The sequence below is a fragment of the Eucyclogobius newberryi genome, unplaced genomic scaffold (genome assembly GCF_026437365.1).
Source record: "Eucyclogobius newberryi isolate DKJ021-1_F unplaced genomic scaffold, fEucNew1.0.hap1 SCAF_4, whole genome shotgun sequence".
NCBI lineage: Eukaryota > Metazoa > Chordata > Actinopteri > Gobiiformes > Gobiidae > Eucyclogobius > Eucyclogobius newberryi.
Window position 1 is genome coordinate 13,178,417 of NW_027316056.1, and position 16,897 is coordinate 13,195,313.

Sequence of the window (16,897 nt, forward strand, 5' to 3'; positions counted from 1 at the left end):
TTCACACAGGTGGGTGCAACAATGAAAGGTAGTGACACAGCACCCACAGATCGCCCCTGCGTGGATCAGCAAATGAAAAGTGTGTTTTTGTGTCCTTGAACGTGTCGAAACACTTTGAAATAATGTAAAAAAAATGACGTAATTCATAATGAACTGATATTTTCTTAAGAAGGATTCCAGCTTAGTAATGACTAATTAATAACCAAACACTAAATCCTTAAAGAGGTTGTTGTAAGTAAAGCATAATATAAAGCTTAATAATATGTAGTAAGTAAGTAAATTGAGTAAGTCTTAATCATTATTTTATCTTCTTTTAAAATTAACCGCTTCCTGTTGTGTTAGTCTTACTGTATTGATGCTTTAGTACTGTTTCAGCCTCCGTTTTGTCCTAGTTTAGACCCGATATTGTTCTTTCACAGTATATACTTGGTGGTAGTACACCGAAAGCCAAAGAGATATTTGGTGTGAAAGTTTGAGAGCCACAATATGAAGGGTTTATTCTCTGTATTGGTTCAAAGTTTGGAGAATCACATGGGAGCACCAACAGCCTTTTATGGTCCAAGCTTAATTTGTGACATTTTGAACATAAAACATTGCACTAATCATATTGTGTTATAAAACTCCAGCTGAAGAACGCTTTCTCTCGTTTCAACATAAAACTTGAAGTCTTTTTTCCTTCTTATTGACTTGTTGTGGCATGTTTGCAGTGGCTCCATTTGTGACCATAAATCACCACAAAACCTCTCTTTACTCATGTCTGCTGCTTCAAACTTGGACCGTGCTGATAATGACCTGCTGTGGGAAAGTTAATCATTCCTATGTGTTGCATAAGTCTTGTAAGTCGAAAGAAATTGATGGATGTGTAGCAATAAGGTGTTTCAGTGGACATTACAACATTCCATTTGGGTTTAATATTAATGAATATATTGCCTGTCATAAAATGTATATATTTACTGTTTTATACTATATTAATTTAAAACATGTAGGCTACAGAAATAAAACAGTAGAGCCATCATCATTGAACACTACAGTGAATATTAGAGTTTTGAAAATCAATGCCCAAATACTGATTTTGACTAGAACTAGCACTGATAATTGCTCTGGGGTAGAACTGCATGTATTTGACAGTTCTAAAGTTACCGTGGTGACTCAATGCACACCAAACACGGCCTGATATGTTTTTAGATGGTCTGAAAACGCAATCAAAACACAAAATAGTTTAAATCAACCCTTTTTCTGGAGTGTGTGATCGATACAAGCGTTCACGGTCCTGTTGGTGAATGCTCCTGTTTGACTTTCCACGAAAAGGGTGAGACTGACTAACGGAAAAACAGTTAACGCTAACCAGCTTGTGACTTGTTTAACAGCACGCATCAGATCAGCGGTTGTAGTTTCAGCTAAGTCAGTTCTTTATGGCGAGATTGTGTTAAAACAAAGCTCATTTTAAAGTCTAATTTGAGTAACAGTCTCAGACAAAGCAGTGCCTCCAGTTAGCTTCACACCCCAAGGAACCTTGTATTATATTGTTGTACTGGAGCCCTTAAACTGAGGCTGCACAGGTCCAGACACAGAACCACTTTCAGACACTTTGTAGAAAGAGGATTTTGCCTTGAGATGAATACAGTATAATTTCTTGCAATTGCTCAAAAGAAAAAAATAAACCTAAATATGTCAATAAACAATAATATTCATCAATTCAATGTATTTTTGTAACTCCTTCAGACCACTGTATGCCACTGACACAACAGTACTCTATAGTATTTTAAGGATAGCCCCTTGAAATGCTTCATTCCAAAACATAATTCACCTTGTGCTGCAATCTGGAATGTTACTTACGAAAATCTATTTTGTAGGAATCCGGCCCATCCGCTTGAGTCCACAAAACCTTTGGTGCAGTGCAGAAGGTGTGTATTTTCTGAAGAAAACATGTAACTAATAATTGCTAACAAAGTATTAAGGGTAAACTATTTAGGTGTGATGCTATACTATAACTATAACTAACTATAACTAACTATAACTTTTGGCTAGAACGCCGATTGGCTACAATGCCGAAATTCCTCTAGTCTCGCAGTAATATCAAAATGGCTTTGCTCAGGTCACGTGATATTACCGTTTGCCGGGCCATTTTGTCATTTTTACATAGCTTAACCATATCATAAATAATACCTGCAAAAAATAGGACAATAAAAGAAACAACTTTTTCTATGTGTAATCATAGTGACTCTTTTTTTACACTTTGCAAATCTCATATTAATGTGAAATTACTACAGTGACAAAAACTAATAAAACTGGTTGCCAGTTTGCGATAGTGAATGCGATAGGTCAGTCTACAGTCATCCTTGTAGCAGGCGATACCAGTCAGCAGAGTGACTTGTATCCAGACAGTTTTCGGTAAAGGGGCTTAATGAGAGTGCAGACGTGCGTTTACAGGATCTGTGGCAGTTAGCGGGACTGTTTTGAGGGCAGTTTATTGGTGAACTTTATAAGGTGTGTGCGTCTGTGTGAGTGTGTTGTTGGGGCAGAGGGGGGCGCTGCCTGAGACTCACAGAAGGTCACTCCGAGGTTAACGAGGGGTAAAAATGTAGAGTTTTTACATTTGTTTTATAATAATGAGCGTGTTCTGTCTAATGCAGTGCTTAGTTTTAGCATGTCACTGGAATGCATATCTTTGAGGCATCTTTAAATGCTAGACAGATGCGTTTAGTGCCGTACTGTGGAACATAACTATGGAAACAAGCATATGAAGTATCCTCCACCAGAAAAGTGACATAGTGCATCTTTAACTTGCCTGAAATCACAATTATTTAATGCTAAATCAGTTATCCCAAGACATTTTTCAACTTATGAACAAATAATAAACACTATTACTGTATATCAGAGGTGAAAGTAAAAGAAAAGTAGCTTGTTATCACTCCAGTAGTGAATGTTTACTGAGTAAATTTAAAAAAATAGCTTTATAATAAAGCATAATCTGAAAAGGAAATGGACCACTTACTTTTTGTGTAAGTATTTGTCAATTACAGTGAGTTTTTGTTTGATAAGGTTGTTAAAGTCTGTGTAACAGGTTAGACTACACATTTTACTAAAACTTAACACAATTATATTTCAGATTTCACTAAACATTTTTGCCTATTTGTCCCCAGTTTGACCATTTGTGTGAAGTTTATAATTATACTACTGCCTTGTTGGACATGAGCAGCAAATGACATAAATAGAGGTAATTCCACAACTGTTACCTAGCAACTATTCCACAATTGTTTAAACTGTGTAAAAAGTGTAAATTATCTTTTTCTTCTTCATCATCTTTGGTGTTTTATGGTGGTTTGTCTCCAAGTGTCACATTACCGCCACCTACTGTTAGACTTTATTCTTCAGACTTTATTCAATGGAACGTTGCATATTGATGACATCACAAAGGGATTTTAGAACTCAGCTCTTTTTTTATTTTTCAAATTTTCTTCGGCCAGCCACTGTGGAACACCAAAGAAGGGGAATAAAGACCAAAGATGATGATAATGGCGGTGATGTGACACTTGGATACCAGCCGCCATAAAACACCAAAGAAGACGAAGAACAACAAGAACAAGAACAAGAACAAGAACAACAACAAGAACAACAACAACAACAACAACAACAACAACAACAACAACAACAACAACAACAACTTTTCTTCAACTGCAAATGAACAGAAGTAAAACTATGATATATTTACCACAGGTGCTATCCTACTAAACTAAGTAATAAATAGTAAGTAGTAATAGTAGTAATAGTACAACAGGAGAAGAAGCCATATAGACTTTTAACTTATTGTAGTGGTCATAGTTGTCGTGGTAGTAGTTTATTAGTACATCTAATAGAATCTGTAGCTATGAAAAATGTTGTGATAAATTCTGCTAACTGTTATTAAAGGTTATTAATTGCAATACAATTACGTGACAAAATATATTGATGACTTCTGACAAGCTTGTTCATGTTTAGCCACAAGATGGAGGTGTAGCTCCTTCTGCGACTCTGGCATCTCTACACTCTTATCTTAACAGCATCTAATCCTTTGTTTGACATTGAATACACTAGTTCTAACTTGTCAAAAAGAAATAAACAAAGAAAAAAAAGATCTTGCCATGAAATGCAATCCTGCTGTATAGAGTTGTGTGCGGTTGTACAGTAAAGTGGTGACTGTTGCTCCACCTTGTTCTAAACTAGTTCCTGTTCCTTTAAGGGATTTCTCCAAAATTCAGCTTTGTGACGTTGCTTTTATTCCATATTCAGATAAAGTCCATTCGAGGAGAGAGGAATCCACAGAGACCTTTGCGAACACCTGCTCATCCCTGAAAGTAAGCTTTTAACAGTCGTGAATGCATTATATTGTACTATTACAAACAAATAACCTATACAGTTGTTGCTATGAATAATGTCTGCAATTTTGATATGGGAAATGTTCTTACTAATTCCATGTGTGCATAGAGTAAAGTTTCATGTTTTCACAATTTGAAATGGATTTACTTTTTAATCAACATGACATTTAACATAACATTTTGGTGTTTCAATTCACTTTTTTTTTACTTTTTGAACTGTAACTGAAATATATGTATCATTTTTGTGCAATTAAGCTGATGCTGTAGTTATCCATTGAATGAAATTGCAGCAAAGCGTGCATTTTCTTTGCTGTTTTGTTCTACTTTGCGTGTATGTTGTGGTGTTGGAGATGTCACTGGTAGCATATGAAGCACTTTTTGCTCCTATCTTCAGAGCTGGCAGGAAATGCATGTGCAGTGAACATCAGTTGTTTCTCACTCGGCTAAATGTAGAGACAAGGTCGAGTAATCAACCGTGGGCTTCTACTTTAAAAACACATTTCTATATATTGTCTAACAGGAACAGCACTCTGCTATGGGTTCTGAGTATTTGTGGGCATGCTTTTTTTGTAAAAAGATCTTTGGGGTAAAGGACACATTTGCTAAGGTGTCAAAAAGCACATTGTAAAAGTGAAGGAAACCACAATCTGACCTTTTCTCACTCTTAGGTGGTCACTTCACAGTTGTCTTAGAATGTAGTTAGTTCTGGACAGTGAGAGAACGGCTTAACTACTAAAGATTTCAGTTTATATTGTGATTTATCATCGTAGATTTCTCCACAATGAACACAGACAAGCATGAAGTTAGCTCCCAAGAGGAAAACGAGATGGGTAAGTCGATGTCTCGAGTGACAAGCGACGGCTGTGCTGTTGCACTTGAAAAGTTGCATTTACCAATATTGCAAAAACTGAACAGTTGTATGTTTTGGATTCCATTTTTTTAAGGAATTATTATCTTTCCTACTTCACAGAAACATGCCACGAGGATGCAGACATGAAGCTACAGAAGGAAGAGGAGATACAGGCGCCTAATGGTAAGAATATACAACACAGTTACAGTAAATACAGTCAAGCTAATCTGGTATGTGTTCAGATGGTATTTTATTACATTGTGATGATACTTTTATTTATTTTTTTTAAAGCTGTTGTGTCTCTTCTTTTTTACCACATCCTTTGGCTCACATATTTTGAAATATTAAAAATATCTTACCTCAAAGTGACCTACTTTGGGTTTTTCTCTACCATCTGGCAACCACCAACTTAAAGCACAGCACCTTTTGAATTACTTTTTTCTGATTTGTTGCAAAGTCTACCTTACAATATCATATGCCCATTAATGTTGATTTAATGTTGATTTAGCAGGATGTATGATCCTGAAGGGTAAAGTACCATCAATCAGGAATTCATATTGGAATGTACAGTAAACTAAACACATTTGGGGATTTTTGTGAACGCTTTGAGACAGCACCTTCTATTTGAATGTATCATATCAGTATTGAACATAGTGAAACATAGTGAAACAAAGTGCTTAAACTATATATCTTGAGTTAACTTTGGCTGCACTTCTTAAAGCTTTTGGTCTGGTTTGAGGTTCAGCCCTGACATGATGATGATGTTGATTTATTTTAAAATGTTTGACCTTTTCTAAACTCTTCTTTTAACATACTGTATAAGAAGACAATGCACACTTAACATTTTCACCAATTTCCACCTAATAATAATAATTGTCTATCTGTGTGTCACCAGATTTAAACAGGGCTATAACAAGAAATGCAGCTATACAATCTGCATTTCTTGGGTGTATAGGGTTAGGGGCTGCCATCTTAAAACTGCACTTCCTAAAACTTCTCACTTCTTGGGTCTGTGGTTCAACTTTCACACTATATCTGTCCTCCTCGGTCCGGTGCGTGCAAACTTTCCATAGCACTTCTCTGCGTTTCCCTCTACACGCAGCGCTGGTCTCAGGCTCATCACCAACCACCGTTCAGACCACATGTGTGAATGTAAGGAGATGCACTGAACGTGGTTGACACTTAGCAAAGGAATGACGTATACATTTGTGTCATTGTGTTGGTTGTTTTAACAGTCTTTCTTATATGAGACTGGAGTTTGTATTCTTGCATAGATTGTACTCAAATATCCATAAGAATGGCAATGGAATATGCAAATGTTAAACGTAATTATCTAAATTGTGCAGTGGAATAGAGATAGATTGATTATTGAAAAAGTGACAATATTGTGAATGTGGTTTCGAAGATATGCAAAATAAGAATATAGAGTACATCATTTATAATGTTTAAAACTGCTGGAAAAAGGTTCCTAAGAAGGGTATGAAAAGTAATATTTTGGCAATTTCTGTGTAACTGCAAAGTCATCACACATTTGTCTGATACTTAAACCTGAACTAAAATACATTTAGATACATTTATTTTGGAATGACATATTATTGTTATATCGTTATCGACAAATTCCATGTTGCCATTGTTGGCAGTGGAAGCGCTAGCTTGTTCTAATAGTTACTTTTAGCTTCTTGTATTAAAACAAGCAAACTGAAAGGCATAGATAAAAATATTTTACTGACCCATTTTGAGTAGTAGCTTAAAAAGCCGATATACTATTGGAAAAAGTATTAATCAAAGGTTAATTATAGGACCATATCTGACATTTTTACTTCCAAAAATGTATTTACTTACTCCATTAAGAATTAGATCCAACTAGATCCATTATATCCCATTATATTTATCTAACCCCTCTATCAGAACTGTAGGTTTGACATCTGACACCTAAAGAGACTAACAGTAAGGATGCATGTTATTGAGTTTTTTTTTAGCAAAATAGTTGAATAAATGCTTTTATTTTAATATATTTTGAGCAGACATTTTACACACTGTCTATTTAAAAGCGACACTGAAGCAGTTCTAGCTCAACTTTTCTGCCTGCACCTTGTCCTGGTTCTAGTTTCTGTGTCTTCAGAGGAAATGCCTGCCTTTATCTCCAGCCCACATCTTTAGAATCTGTATCTAACATTAAAGACTGGCCCAAATAAAGTTCCATTTAGGCTGGAGATGATGTGCTAGCAATGATATCAGACTATCAAAGTACATGTAGAGGTGAAGACCAGACAGCACAAGTCTCATGGGCTTTTGGTTAACACTATAATTAGAACTAATAAAAAGAAAGTACAGCTCACCTCAAACTTGCTGCTATTAAAGATTATCTCTCAAAAATAACTTTGACATGTGAATCTAACCTGAAAGTCAGATTGATCTCCTTTCAAGACGTAGCATAATATTCTTATAGGCACGACACGTCACCAAGTGTGTCATTATTTGCTTATTTATATGCATTTTTAAATGTATTTATTCATTTGAAACTGAACTGTCAGCCAGACAGTGTGCATGAATGAACATCATATCAAATGTAAATGGATGCAAATGAGTTCAAACATTTTAGTTTAATTTTGAGCATCAAAACAAGGATATAAAATGCACATGTACATGTGCACATACGGAACAATAGTTTAAAAAGGAGTTGGTAAAAGTGTAACCTTATGTATCCCCACCCCCTTTCAATTAAGGCTTTACGTGTTACATTATTCAGTGGACATACAAGTCTTTTTAGATAAGATTCACAACATGTCTAAATCTGTTCACAATTCAAGGTTCAGCGGGTACTTTTACTACTTTTACAATACTATGTTCTGAAGTAGTATTAAAAACCCTCCTTAGCCTCGGTGCATTGTATGAATAAGTAAGTAAATAGATAATAATTATGTTTAGCTCTTAAAAAACACTAAAAAGAGAGTTTAACATAACTTAAATGCACCCTGCACCTATCTTCTCGATGATGTGTGAGCTTTCTTCAAAAACTCTGTATATGTCAATCAGACTTACTGGCAATTTTGTATGTATAATTATAAAACATCTACATCAATCTTTCCATCTTTGTTTTTCTCTTGTTTAGACAACATAAAGAATGAGTCAGACGAGGTGGAAGATACAAAGCCCTCCATAAAGACGGAGAAAGATGACGAGATAGTCCCAAAGGAGGAACAAGACGGGGGCAGCGAGGAGGGGATGGAGGAGAGCTTTGATCAGGAGAAGACCGAGGAGGAGGAGGAGGACGAAGATGCCCTGAGTGAGCCGCAGGACTTGTCTCTGGCGGACTACTTAAAACCTTACAACATAGGTCTAACTGATGACGCCCACACGCCTTCAGATTCCGAGGGGGGGTTCGTGTCCGGAGAGCTGCCCCCACAACGCCTCCCGTCTCAGGGCAAACTGAGCTGTGACATCTGTGGCCTGTCCTGCGTCAGCATCAACGTGCTGCTGGTGCACAAACGAAGCCACACGGGTAACGCACAGGAACACAGAACACCTGACCTCAAACACCAGAAAGAGAGAGTTGTGCAATCAGACACTACACAATACACTGCTGCATGCTGGTCCAAGTGCAGACAGCGAATAATGATCAACAAGAGCGAGAGAAGCTATGAGTTTTGTGTTTTCCTGTTCGATTTGCTTATTTCCACCTGTTGCTCAGACCACTTTGGCAACCACTGAAGAACTAGAACATAATAGAAAATTAGTTATACCCCATTCTGTTGACTGTAAACTTACTTGACCCAAATAATCATATCAAAACTACAACGTCAGTGACCTTTTATTAGTTAATTTATTCAGCCACAAAGTTACTAATGCCATTGGTGTATAGGTTTTGAAGCATATCTTACAGTATAGGTCACAGTTTTTAATTAGCTAATTAGCATTAATGTAGTCAATTAATTATTAATTACTCGCTGTAATTGCTGTAGTTTCATTCACACACATCACTCGGTTTTGTGTTCGTGTGGGTTCATCAACAACAGCAACAGGTAGTGATTTGTAATACTTGTCCTTTTGTTCTCCTTGTGTGAAAGCGCAGACGGCTGCAGTGTCGACAATTTACTGCTTGTCCCCCATTTCACTCTTTCCTTTCCCGTCTGAAAAAGCCTACGGGCAACAATTTTTTTTTTTTTTTTTTTTTTTAAAAGGATGAAAAGCAGAACAGTCCGCCTTCAGATGGAACTCTTCGCTGTAGTTTTAACATGAGAAGAAAACACGTACATGTGTGGTTTGTACAATGACAGCATAGTTTCTAGGTTTCTGATAACCATCAAGGCATCTCCTATTCTGTTTTTGAGTAAAGTGATGGAAAGAGTAGTGAGTGTGTAAAGTAGCTGTACATGTTAGATACTACAGGAACTTACATCAACAGAAAGAACTACCCACTCACGAAGGTTCATTTGCAATCACACTTTAGTTCCATAGTTATTTGAAATCATCATAAATCATCATAAAGTGTATCTGTAGGTAAGCTTAGGAATAGTAGTAGTGACATTGTAGTCCAAGAGTCATTGTCAATTTATTGACAATGACTCTTGGATGAGAGTCGAAACGTCTATTTTTTCTAACTGAGTCCAGATGACTACAACTGAAGCTTTTTCTACTATAAAATTAAATATATTTACTTAAATTGGTATTAGCGGTGCACCATATAGGTTTTCAGATGGAGGGTCTGACTCTAAGATATTATCATTTTGCCTGAATTGTCCACAATATGGCATTTTAGCAATATCCATGAAGCCAAACAGGTGACACCACCAGAAATAAAACATGCCTATACTTTTTGAATAGATAAATATAAAACCATACTCTAGTAGAGGAACATTCCTGACAAAGCAAGAACATTTTCATGAGGCACTAGCATTGGGACGAGACAATATATAATAATATAATACATTTTGAAGTTCAGTTAAATGTTTACTCTTTTGATGTTACTTTTTCTTTTTACTACAGTTAAGTAAGAAGTATGTAAGAAGTGTAGCTCATCAGCATTACACTTGCCAAACATTAACACACACAAAAACATAATTCTACCCCTTGTGCTCAATCTTGTGGCACTTTATCTCTCAAGATTTGTGAGACGAGATCCCTTGTCCCATCCTTATGAGGAAACAGAAAACCTGCACAGTACCCCTGGATAGATTCCGTTAAATGTAATCTCAGTGACTAGACCCTGTAAGCAGCTGTTATAATGCAGTGAAACATGAGATAACCCCTGTTGAGTCTGACTGTGTCGCCATGGTTCTGTGTTCCAGGAGAGCGACCCTTCCACTGCCCTCAGTGCGGAGCCTCGTTCACACAGAAGGGAAACCTGCTGCGCCACATCAAGCTGCACTCTGGGGAGAAGCCGTTTAAATGTCCCATGTGCAGCTACGCCTGCCGCCGTCGGGACGCCCTGAGTGGACACCTGCGCACCCACTCTGGTACCACCACAAACCCGTCATATCTGTGTACCTGCACCAGACATATTATGCTTTTTTATATGTATTTCAATTCAATTCAATTTATTTTTGCAACGCCCAAAATCATTAAAGCAATTGCCTAGAAGGCGACAATGAAAACAGATTAAACAATGTTCAAAGGAAGTTAGCTATGTCCCAGCATCCCGTGTCCTTAGATCCTCCTTCTCGGCCAGGGAAAACTACAAAACCTCTTTGGGATAAAGTAGAAACCTCAAGGAGTTCCACAGTGAAGGAGAGATCCGACTCCCTCGGACGGACAGGCGGACCAGTTCAACATTTTCATATTTTATACTTTTGAATATTTCTTATGAAGATCTCATTTAATTGACAAAATACTTGCTCCTGTCCCCATCAGAGAGTGATTTTACAATAGTGTTGAACCTGAAAACAAACAACAACTTAGTGGCAGTTTTGAAGTGTGGAGCACAGTTTAATCTGAATAACTATATACTAAATATGAATACTAATACTTATATCCTGCTGTTTACTTGGCTTGCCTTACAAAGTGTTCATCTTGTGTTTGGTTTAGGCCTAAATTAGTCATAGTTTAGACACTGCGATTGTTTTATATTTAGTCCCCATGTTTTTTTGTAATATTCATATCTGTACCTCATAGTAATGCTGCTGAAAGAAGGCACTTTGAATTTCTTGTGGGAAAGTTTGAGATCACAGAATTGCTTCATGTTGGTTTTGGTTTTTGTTCTTGGAACTCATTTTTAAACACGTGTAATGTCCTTTTAAATTTCCAGTAACACGTTGTCATCTTGCTAAATACTAACTCATTCATCTCTGGGAAACTTACTCATCAAGTTTCACTCCTTGAGTAGTTTTTTTGAAGTCCAGTGGTATAAAAGATGTTGGGTGTAATTTGAATGAATTTTTCAGTGGAGAAGCCCTTCAAGTGTAACCACTGCAGCCGGAGTTACAAGCAGAGAAGCTCCCTGGAAGAGCACAGAGACAGATGCCACCTGTACATCCAAAGCAAAGGCCACAACGAGAGAGGTACAATACTGCTGATTGTGCTGGATTTTATCATTATTGCCATTTATCTATCATGATCACCTTTTTGTCTTTTAGCGTTTTGTTTCAAAAGAGTAAAACTAGGTTGGAAACATAAAAAAATCCTTTGTTTCATGAGGGCTTGATGCATTAAAGACACAACTAGACCTATCACCTAAACCACACATGTTGTATTTCTGTATATCTCGGGATGCACCAATAGTGATACTTGTATCTCGTCTTGGGTATGAGAACTGAGAAAGTTGCATTTGCTCAGACAGCTACATGTCACAATTTTTTTCCTGAATTCAATCTTAGTTTGATTATCTGTGTATAACCCAGCCCGAGCCAACAGCTGTCACTGCAGGAGAGAATATTCATGGTAATTTAATATAAAGACATAAAATCAAATATAAAAATTAAATGCACAACTTAAGGAGTTACACAAATCAAATGTCACGTAAGTTAGGCATTTTGCCCATTTGCCTATATCATTGATGAAAAGCATTATTTGTCCATTTGTTTGGTGATTCCTGCAGGAGACTGACGGATACATTTTATTAGTATATCTGAGTTCTCAGACTAGATCCGCAGATTGAGAATGAGTCGATTTGTCCTGTTTTTCTAAAAATACAGTGTCCAGATGACTATAACTGAAGCTGTTGATCATTGTACTAGGAGTGGTACACAGCAATAGGCAAACCCATCCAGTTTTATGGCCTCATTATCCGAACAAGCGTGTTGCAGTTACCCCGTCATTAGAGCTAAATGAGTTGTAGCTTCTGTGGTGATGAGGAACAACGCAATGAAGACCGCTGCTGGTGGTGAAGCAGCAAAGGGGAAGCTAACCTCTGCATGTAGGGCAAACTCACACATCCTATCTCTGTCAAACCGCCCCCTACGGTTCTTACCAATGACCAATACAATTGTTACGAAATATAGACAAAGTTATAGTCTTGTGGTCGCCTATTGTCACTGGTTATACCTCGTTCTGCCGATGTGGTGAGGAAGCACATCCTCAGCCTGCGGTCGTCTCCTGGTTTAGTGAAGTCAAAAGCAGCAGGAAGTGAGGTCAAATTAGCACTGCATCTGAAATTGATATCTGCTTCCTCCCTGATTTTGTTCCAAAGACAAGTCCACAGTAAAACCCTTCACACTGATGTGTGTTTTTCAATAGTCAATGCTGTTATCTTGTAGATACTTCCTTTGTGATTTCTATCTTATACAGAGGATAGTCCCGCATCAAGGATTCAGATGGGCTCTGAGCGTGCGCTGTTGCTGGACAGGCTGGCCAGCAATGTGGCCAAAAGGAAAAGTTCAATGCCACAAAAGTTTACTGGTAAGACGGCTCTCTTTAACTCACAAAAAATATACACATATTCTTGGCTTTTCTTAAGCCTTTTACTGTGTACTTTACTGTAGAATACGGCTCTACAATCTGCAATATTATAACTGCATATGTGTCTTAGCTGAGCCATTTTTTTTCTGTTCTGCTGTCCACCACTTCATATCCAACAGGATGTTAGGGCAGGTGCCTGCCTTTTGTCTGCACCTCTGTGGTCAGTTCTAAATGTGTGTCGTCGATGGGTAATGGTAAATATGATTGAGTGGACTCTTGATGTACTAATGATCACAGCATCCACTTGCTTATAGTTTTAGTGGTGCATGTTTCAGTATATGGCACACTTTGCATGGCATGCCCGCACACTGACTGGTTCTCACCTTTCTGATGAGGTCTTGACACATTCTGGTTGTAGTTTCACAATCAAATCAAGCTGCTGATAAGACAAAAACCTACTAGCACTCCTACATTTCCATCATGTTCACAAATGATGTGAGTTCTTTCAATATGACACCACAGGGGAAAAGAGAAGTCATGTCTGCCACCACAAACGTGAGCAGGTGTTAGTTGCAGCTGCTGCTCTGTCCTGCAGCCTCCAGCTCTGCAGGGCTCTGTACCGATAGCTAAACTCTCCTTTATTTCATGTTGCATATCAAAGCAGCAGCCCTTCTAGCTCCTATTTGCATGCTTCCATTTTGTTTGGTTATGACATGAAGTGAGTGGTACTTCCCTCAGATTCAGAGAATGACTGTTTTCTTGTGACCGTGTAGGTGACAATGGAGTTTGTCTGGACCTGAGCTGTAACAGGGACGTGATCCATTCAAACATCAAAGACCCTCATGGGTCTCCTGAAACAACCCCCAAGCCTCCAGCTCCTGAGGACCCTGCCTTCCCCCACCAGTCCTACCCCCTGGCTTTAACCCGAAATGACCACAGTCCTCTGGGTCTAACCAACGGGCATAAGATGGGCCCGCCTCTGCTCCCTCCGACGTCCCAGCCCGCTGTAGGGATGGACTCCTTCAGCCGTGAGATCCCAAACGGCATCTCGTTCATGGGACACCTCATGAGAGGCATGATGCATTACCAACAGGCTCAGCCAGTGCCTCTCTCTCCCCTCGAAGCCTTACGCTCGATGGAGGCAGACGGAGGGTCGGTTTATCCTTGTGGCCACTGCAAGCTCATCTTCCTGGACTACGTCGTGTACACCATCCACATGGGCTGCCACGGCTTTCGAGACCCTTTTGAGTGCAACGTGTGTGGGCACCGCAGTGGAGACCGTTATGAGTTCACATCCCACATAGCCCGCGGAGAACACGGCCTGAAGTACAACAGTCTGAAGTACACATGAAACATGAGCAGCCTCGAGAGAGAAAAATGAGTTTGCAGTTTTTATATTGTTGGGTGTGTTTCTGGCTCAGTGACTCTTAGTCTTTATATAAATGGAGAACACAGGTGGAGTTTTGGTGGAAGAGGTTTTAGACACTTTGACTAAATTAGAAAGCCCAGGTTTATCTGTCAAATGTGAATAGACTGTTTAACATGGTCAAAAAGGTACATTATATTTTATGTTGATAAGTTTTTTTGTATGTTGTTTTTGCCTAATAAAACATGAATTGTTTTGCTTCATTGAGCTTCCCTGAAAAACTCAAAGTGGCAGATTGCAGCTCCTACTGACTCAAAGATCACATGCCTCCTGTGGTTTTCAGAGGAGTGCACCTCACAGCTTCAAACACTTCTCTGCAGCTCGAGCTGCTTTTCACTCCTGATTGTACTGTCAGTTTATGGCTATCTTTCTAGATATACATGTACACTTCATTTGGCCTCTAGAGTCAAAGTATTCACATCAAATGGTTTAGTGGTTACCAGTATCCACCTGCTGGAGAGCGACAGTACCGGTATTTAAAAGAGGACACAAGTGCACTACGATTCAAATCATTTTTGAAAGATTAGTGAATTTACACAAAGGCAACTCATTTCCTGAACCACCTACAATTTAACACATATTAGTAGTTTGTCTGGCACTAGATGTGTGAATGGCTCTTTGTCTTGGACAAACTTGATGTGAAAGTAGGGTCTCGGTCACGGTTTGCTGCTCTAAGATCATTACAGCGTGGTGCTCTTCTTCATCCAGCTGGTAAAGCGCGCACTATCTCCTCTCCATCAGAGCAGTTCCCTTTTCTCTCACTGAGGCCTAACAGAAGCGACACTTGCGAGGCAAACTGTTATCACAACTTCATGTCCATATGTCAGATGAAAAGACCCAGTCATCCATTTCAAAAGAATAACCGCTGCTTCTCTTTTCCAATTATAAGGCTGCTCAGTGTGACATGTAAAACAGGGTGGTTAAGGGTTGAACTATAAGTAAAGTTATATAGGCAATAGGTTTTCGTCAAAAGATAAAAATGAACCCAGTATATTTTTGATAGTGCAAAGGAGAGAGGAAGAAGGCAGTTGACAAATCATATTGGATGATTAAAGAAGTAGAATTAGTCAAGTACATCTGTTTTACTAATATAGCAATTAGGGTTAGACACGTTGGCTGTGGAGAGATTGAGCTTTATAAACTTATTTGAAATCTATGGATATAAATCTGGTGATTATGGTCAGGTATTTATTTAGGTCCCATGGGACATTATTTAGATGAAACAGAAAACCATAGTGTATATTTTCAACTCAACTAAATCATTTAAAACATGTTTTTATTTTGTATTAGAATTAAACTTTTCGAGGATTTCATATTTCTTTGCAAACATGAGCAGCTACAGAACATTATATTCTCCAGTTTGCATATTTAAAGACCCATGACTATAACATGTTCCCTGATATAACCTTATGTGTTACTGAAGTCCCATTTCCACTCTACAAAACCACAGATAAGAGAATTTACTCATCTACTTCAGAAAACAGTCATAAAGCTACCACTGTGACCAGCCATGAGTTTATATGTGGTCTAGTGACATCTGCTGACGGGATCATCGAGTTGTCAGATACATTGACTGTAAACAACGCTAAACTAATCAGGAAAACAGGAAGGGGAAAAAAAAAAAATCAGGTTCATACTATCTTGGCGTAACTGAAACTTAAGTTTGGAAATAATTGTTTATTTTATTTTATTTTATGTATTTATTTATTTTGTTTTATTTATTTTTATTTATTTATTTATTTGACAGGGACAATGCAATCATACATAGTTACCAACAAAGCTTGCAGCCGATGTGAAGCGCACAAAGTTTATAGCCAGAGCTAATTTTCAACTTCTGTCCCTGCTATAATATAATATAATAATATAATCAAAGCTATACAGGGTTCAGAATAAGCGGTATTGCATCGCAAAATGCGACGCAATTCTCTCAAAAGCGGTGGACGCTGTGTTGTCATGACGAGTCCCGCTGCTGTCACAGACCACGAGTCTGAAAGTGGGAGGAGCCACGTGCGGTAAAGTTAGCGTCACAGATTCGGACTTTCGAGGTCAATAACTCCTAAACGCAAAAGTCTTTGCAGATCATTCACTGCCAAAATATTCATATTTACACTGCCAAGTGACACAACCTTGTTTTTAACAATCAGATGCGTATTTTGGGCGCAGCGAATTACACTGATCCGAATGTGCAGAGCCGAGACGCGTGCTTAGGGACCATCATCAAATGTGCAGCCGGAGCCGAGACGAGACGTGTACTTGGGGACCGTCATCAAATAGCAAAACGAAAAATGGAATAGAATGTCAAATAGAGCGGTAGAATTTGAATAACACATAAAATACACCATGATGGAAACACCACAGCAACCTTTATTTTTCCATCAGAAGCTTGTAGTTGCTTGTAGCTTGAGTGTAATGGCAATTAATATGTAAATGAGA

General features: G+C 38.2%; 1 protein-coding gene across 1 annotated transcript; it reads left to right on the plus strand.

Annotated features, from left to right (window-relative positions):
• The first annotated feature begins 4,241 nt into the window (after positions 1-4,241).
• LOC140377818 (zinc finger protein Aiolos-like) lies at positions 4,242-14,667 on the plus strand. Its single transcript, XM_072463417.1, has 8 exons — positions 4,242-4,334; positions 5,126-5,185; positions 5,326-5,388; positions 8,318-8,707; positions 10,494-10,661; positions 11,586-11,702; positions 12,928-13,038; positions 13,812-14,667. Exons 2-8 carry the CDS (start codon positions 5,137-5,139, stop codon positions 14,387-14,389), a joined length of 1,476 nt encoding a protein of 491 aa, XP_072319518.1. The 5' UTR covers positions 4,242-4,334; positions 5,126-5,136; the 3' UTR covers positions 14,390-14,667.
• Positions 14,668-16,897: the final 2,230 nt, after the last annotated feature.

What these genes read in the sequence shown, in the direction of transcription:
- LOC140377818 (XM_072463417.1), top strand. Translation starts at nt 5,137, where the DNA reads ATGAACACAGACAAGCATGAAGTTAGCTCCCAAGAGGAAAACGAGATG. An exon ending in GCACAAACGAAGCCACACGG is followed by an intron (nt 8,708 to 10,493) that starts GTAACGCACAGG and finishes TCTGTGTTCCAG; the next exon opens with GAGAGCGACCCTTCCACTGC. An exon ending in CAAAGGCCACAACGAGAGAG is followed by an intron (nt 11,703 to 12,927) that starts GTACAATACTGC and finishes TATCTTATACAG; the next exon opens with AGGATAGTCCCGCATCAAGG.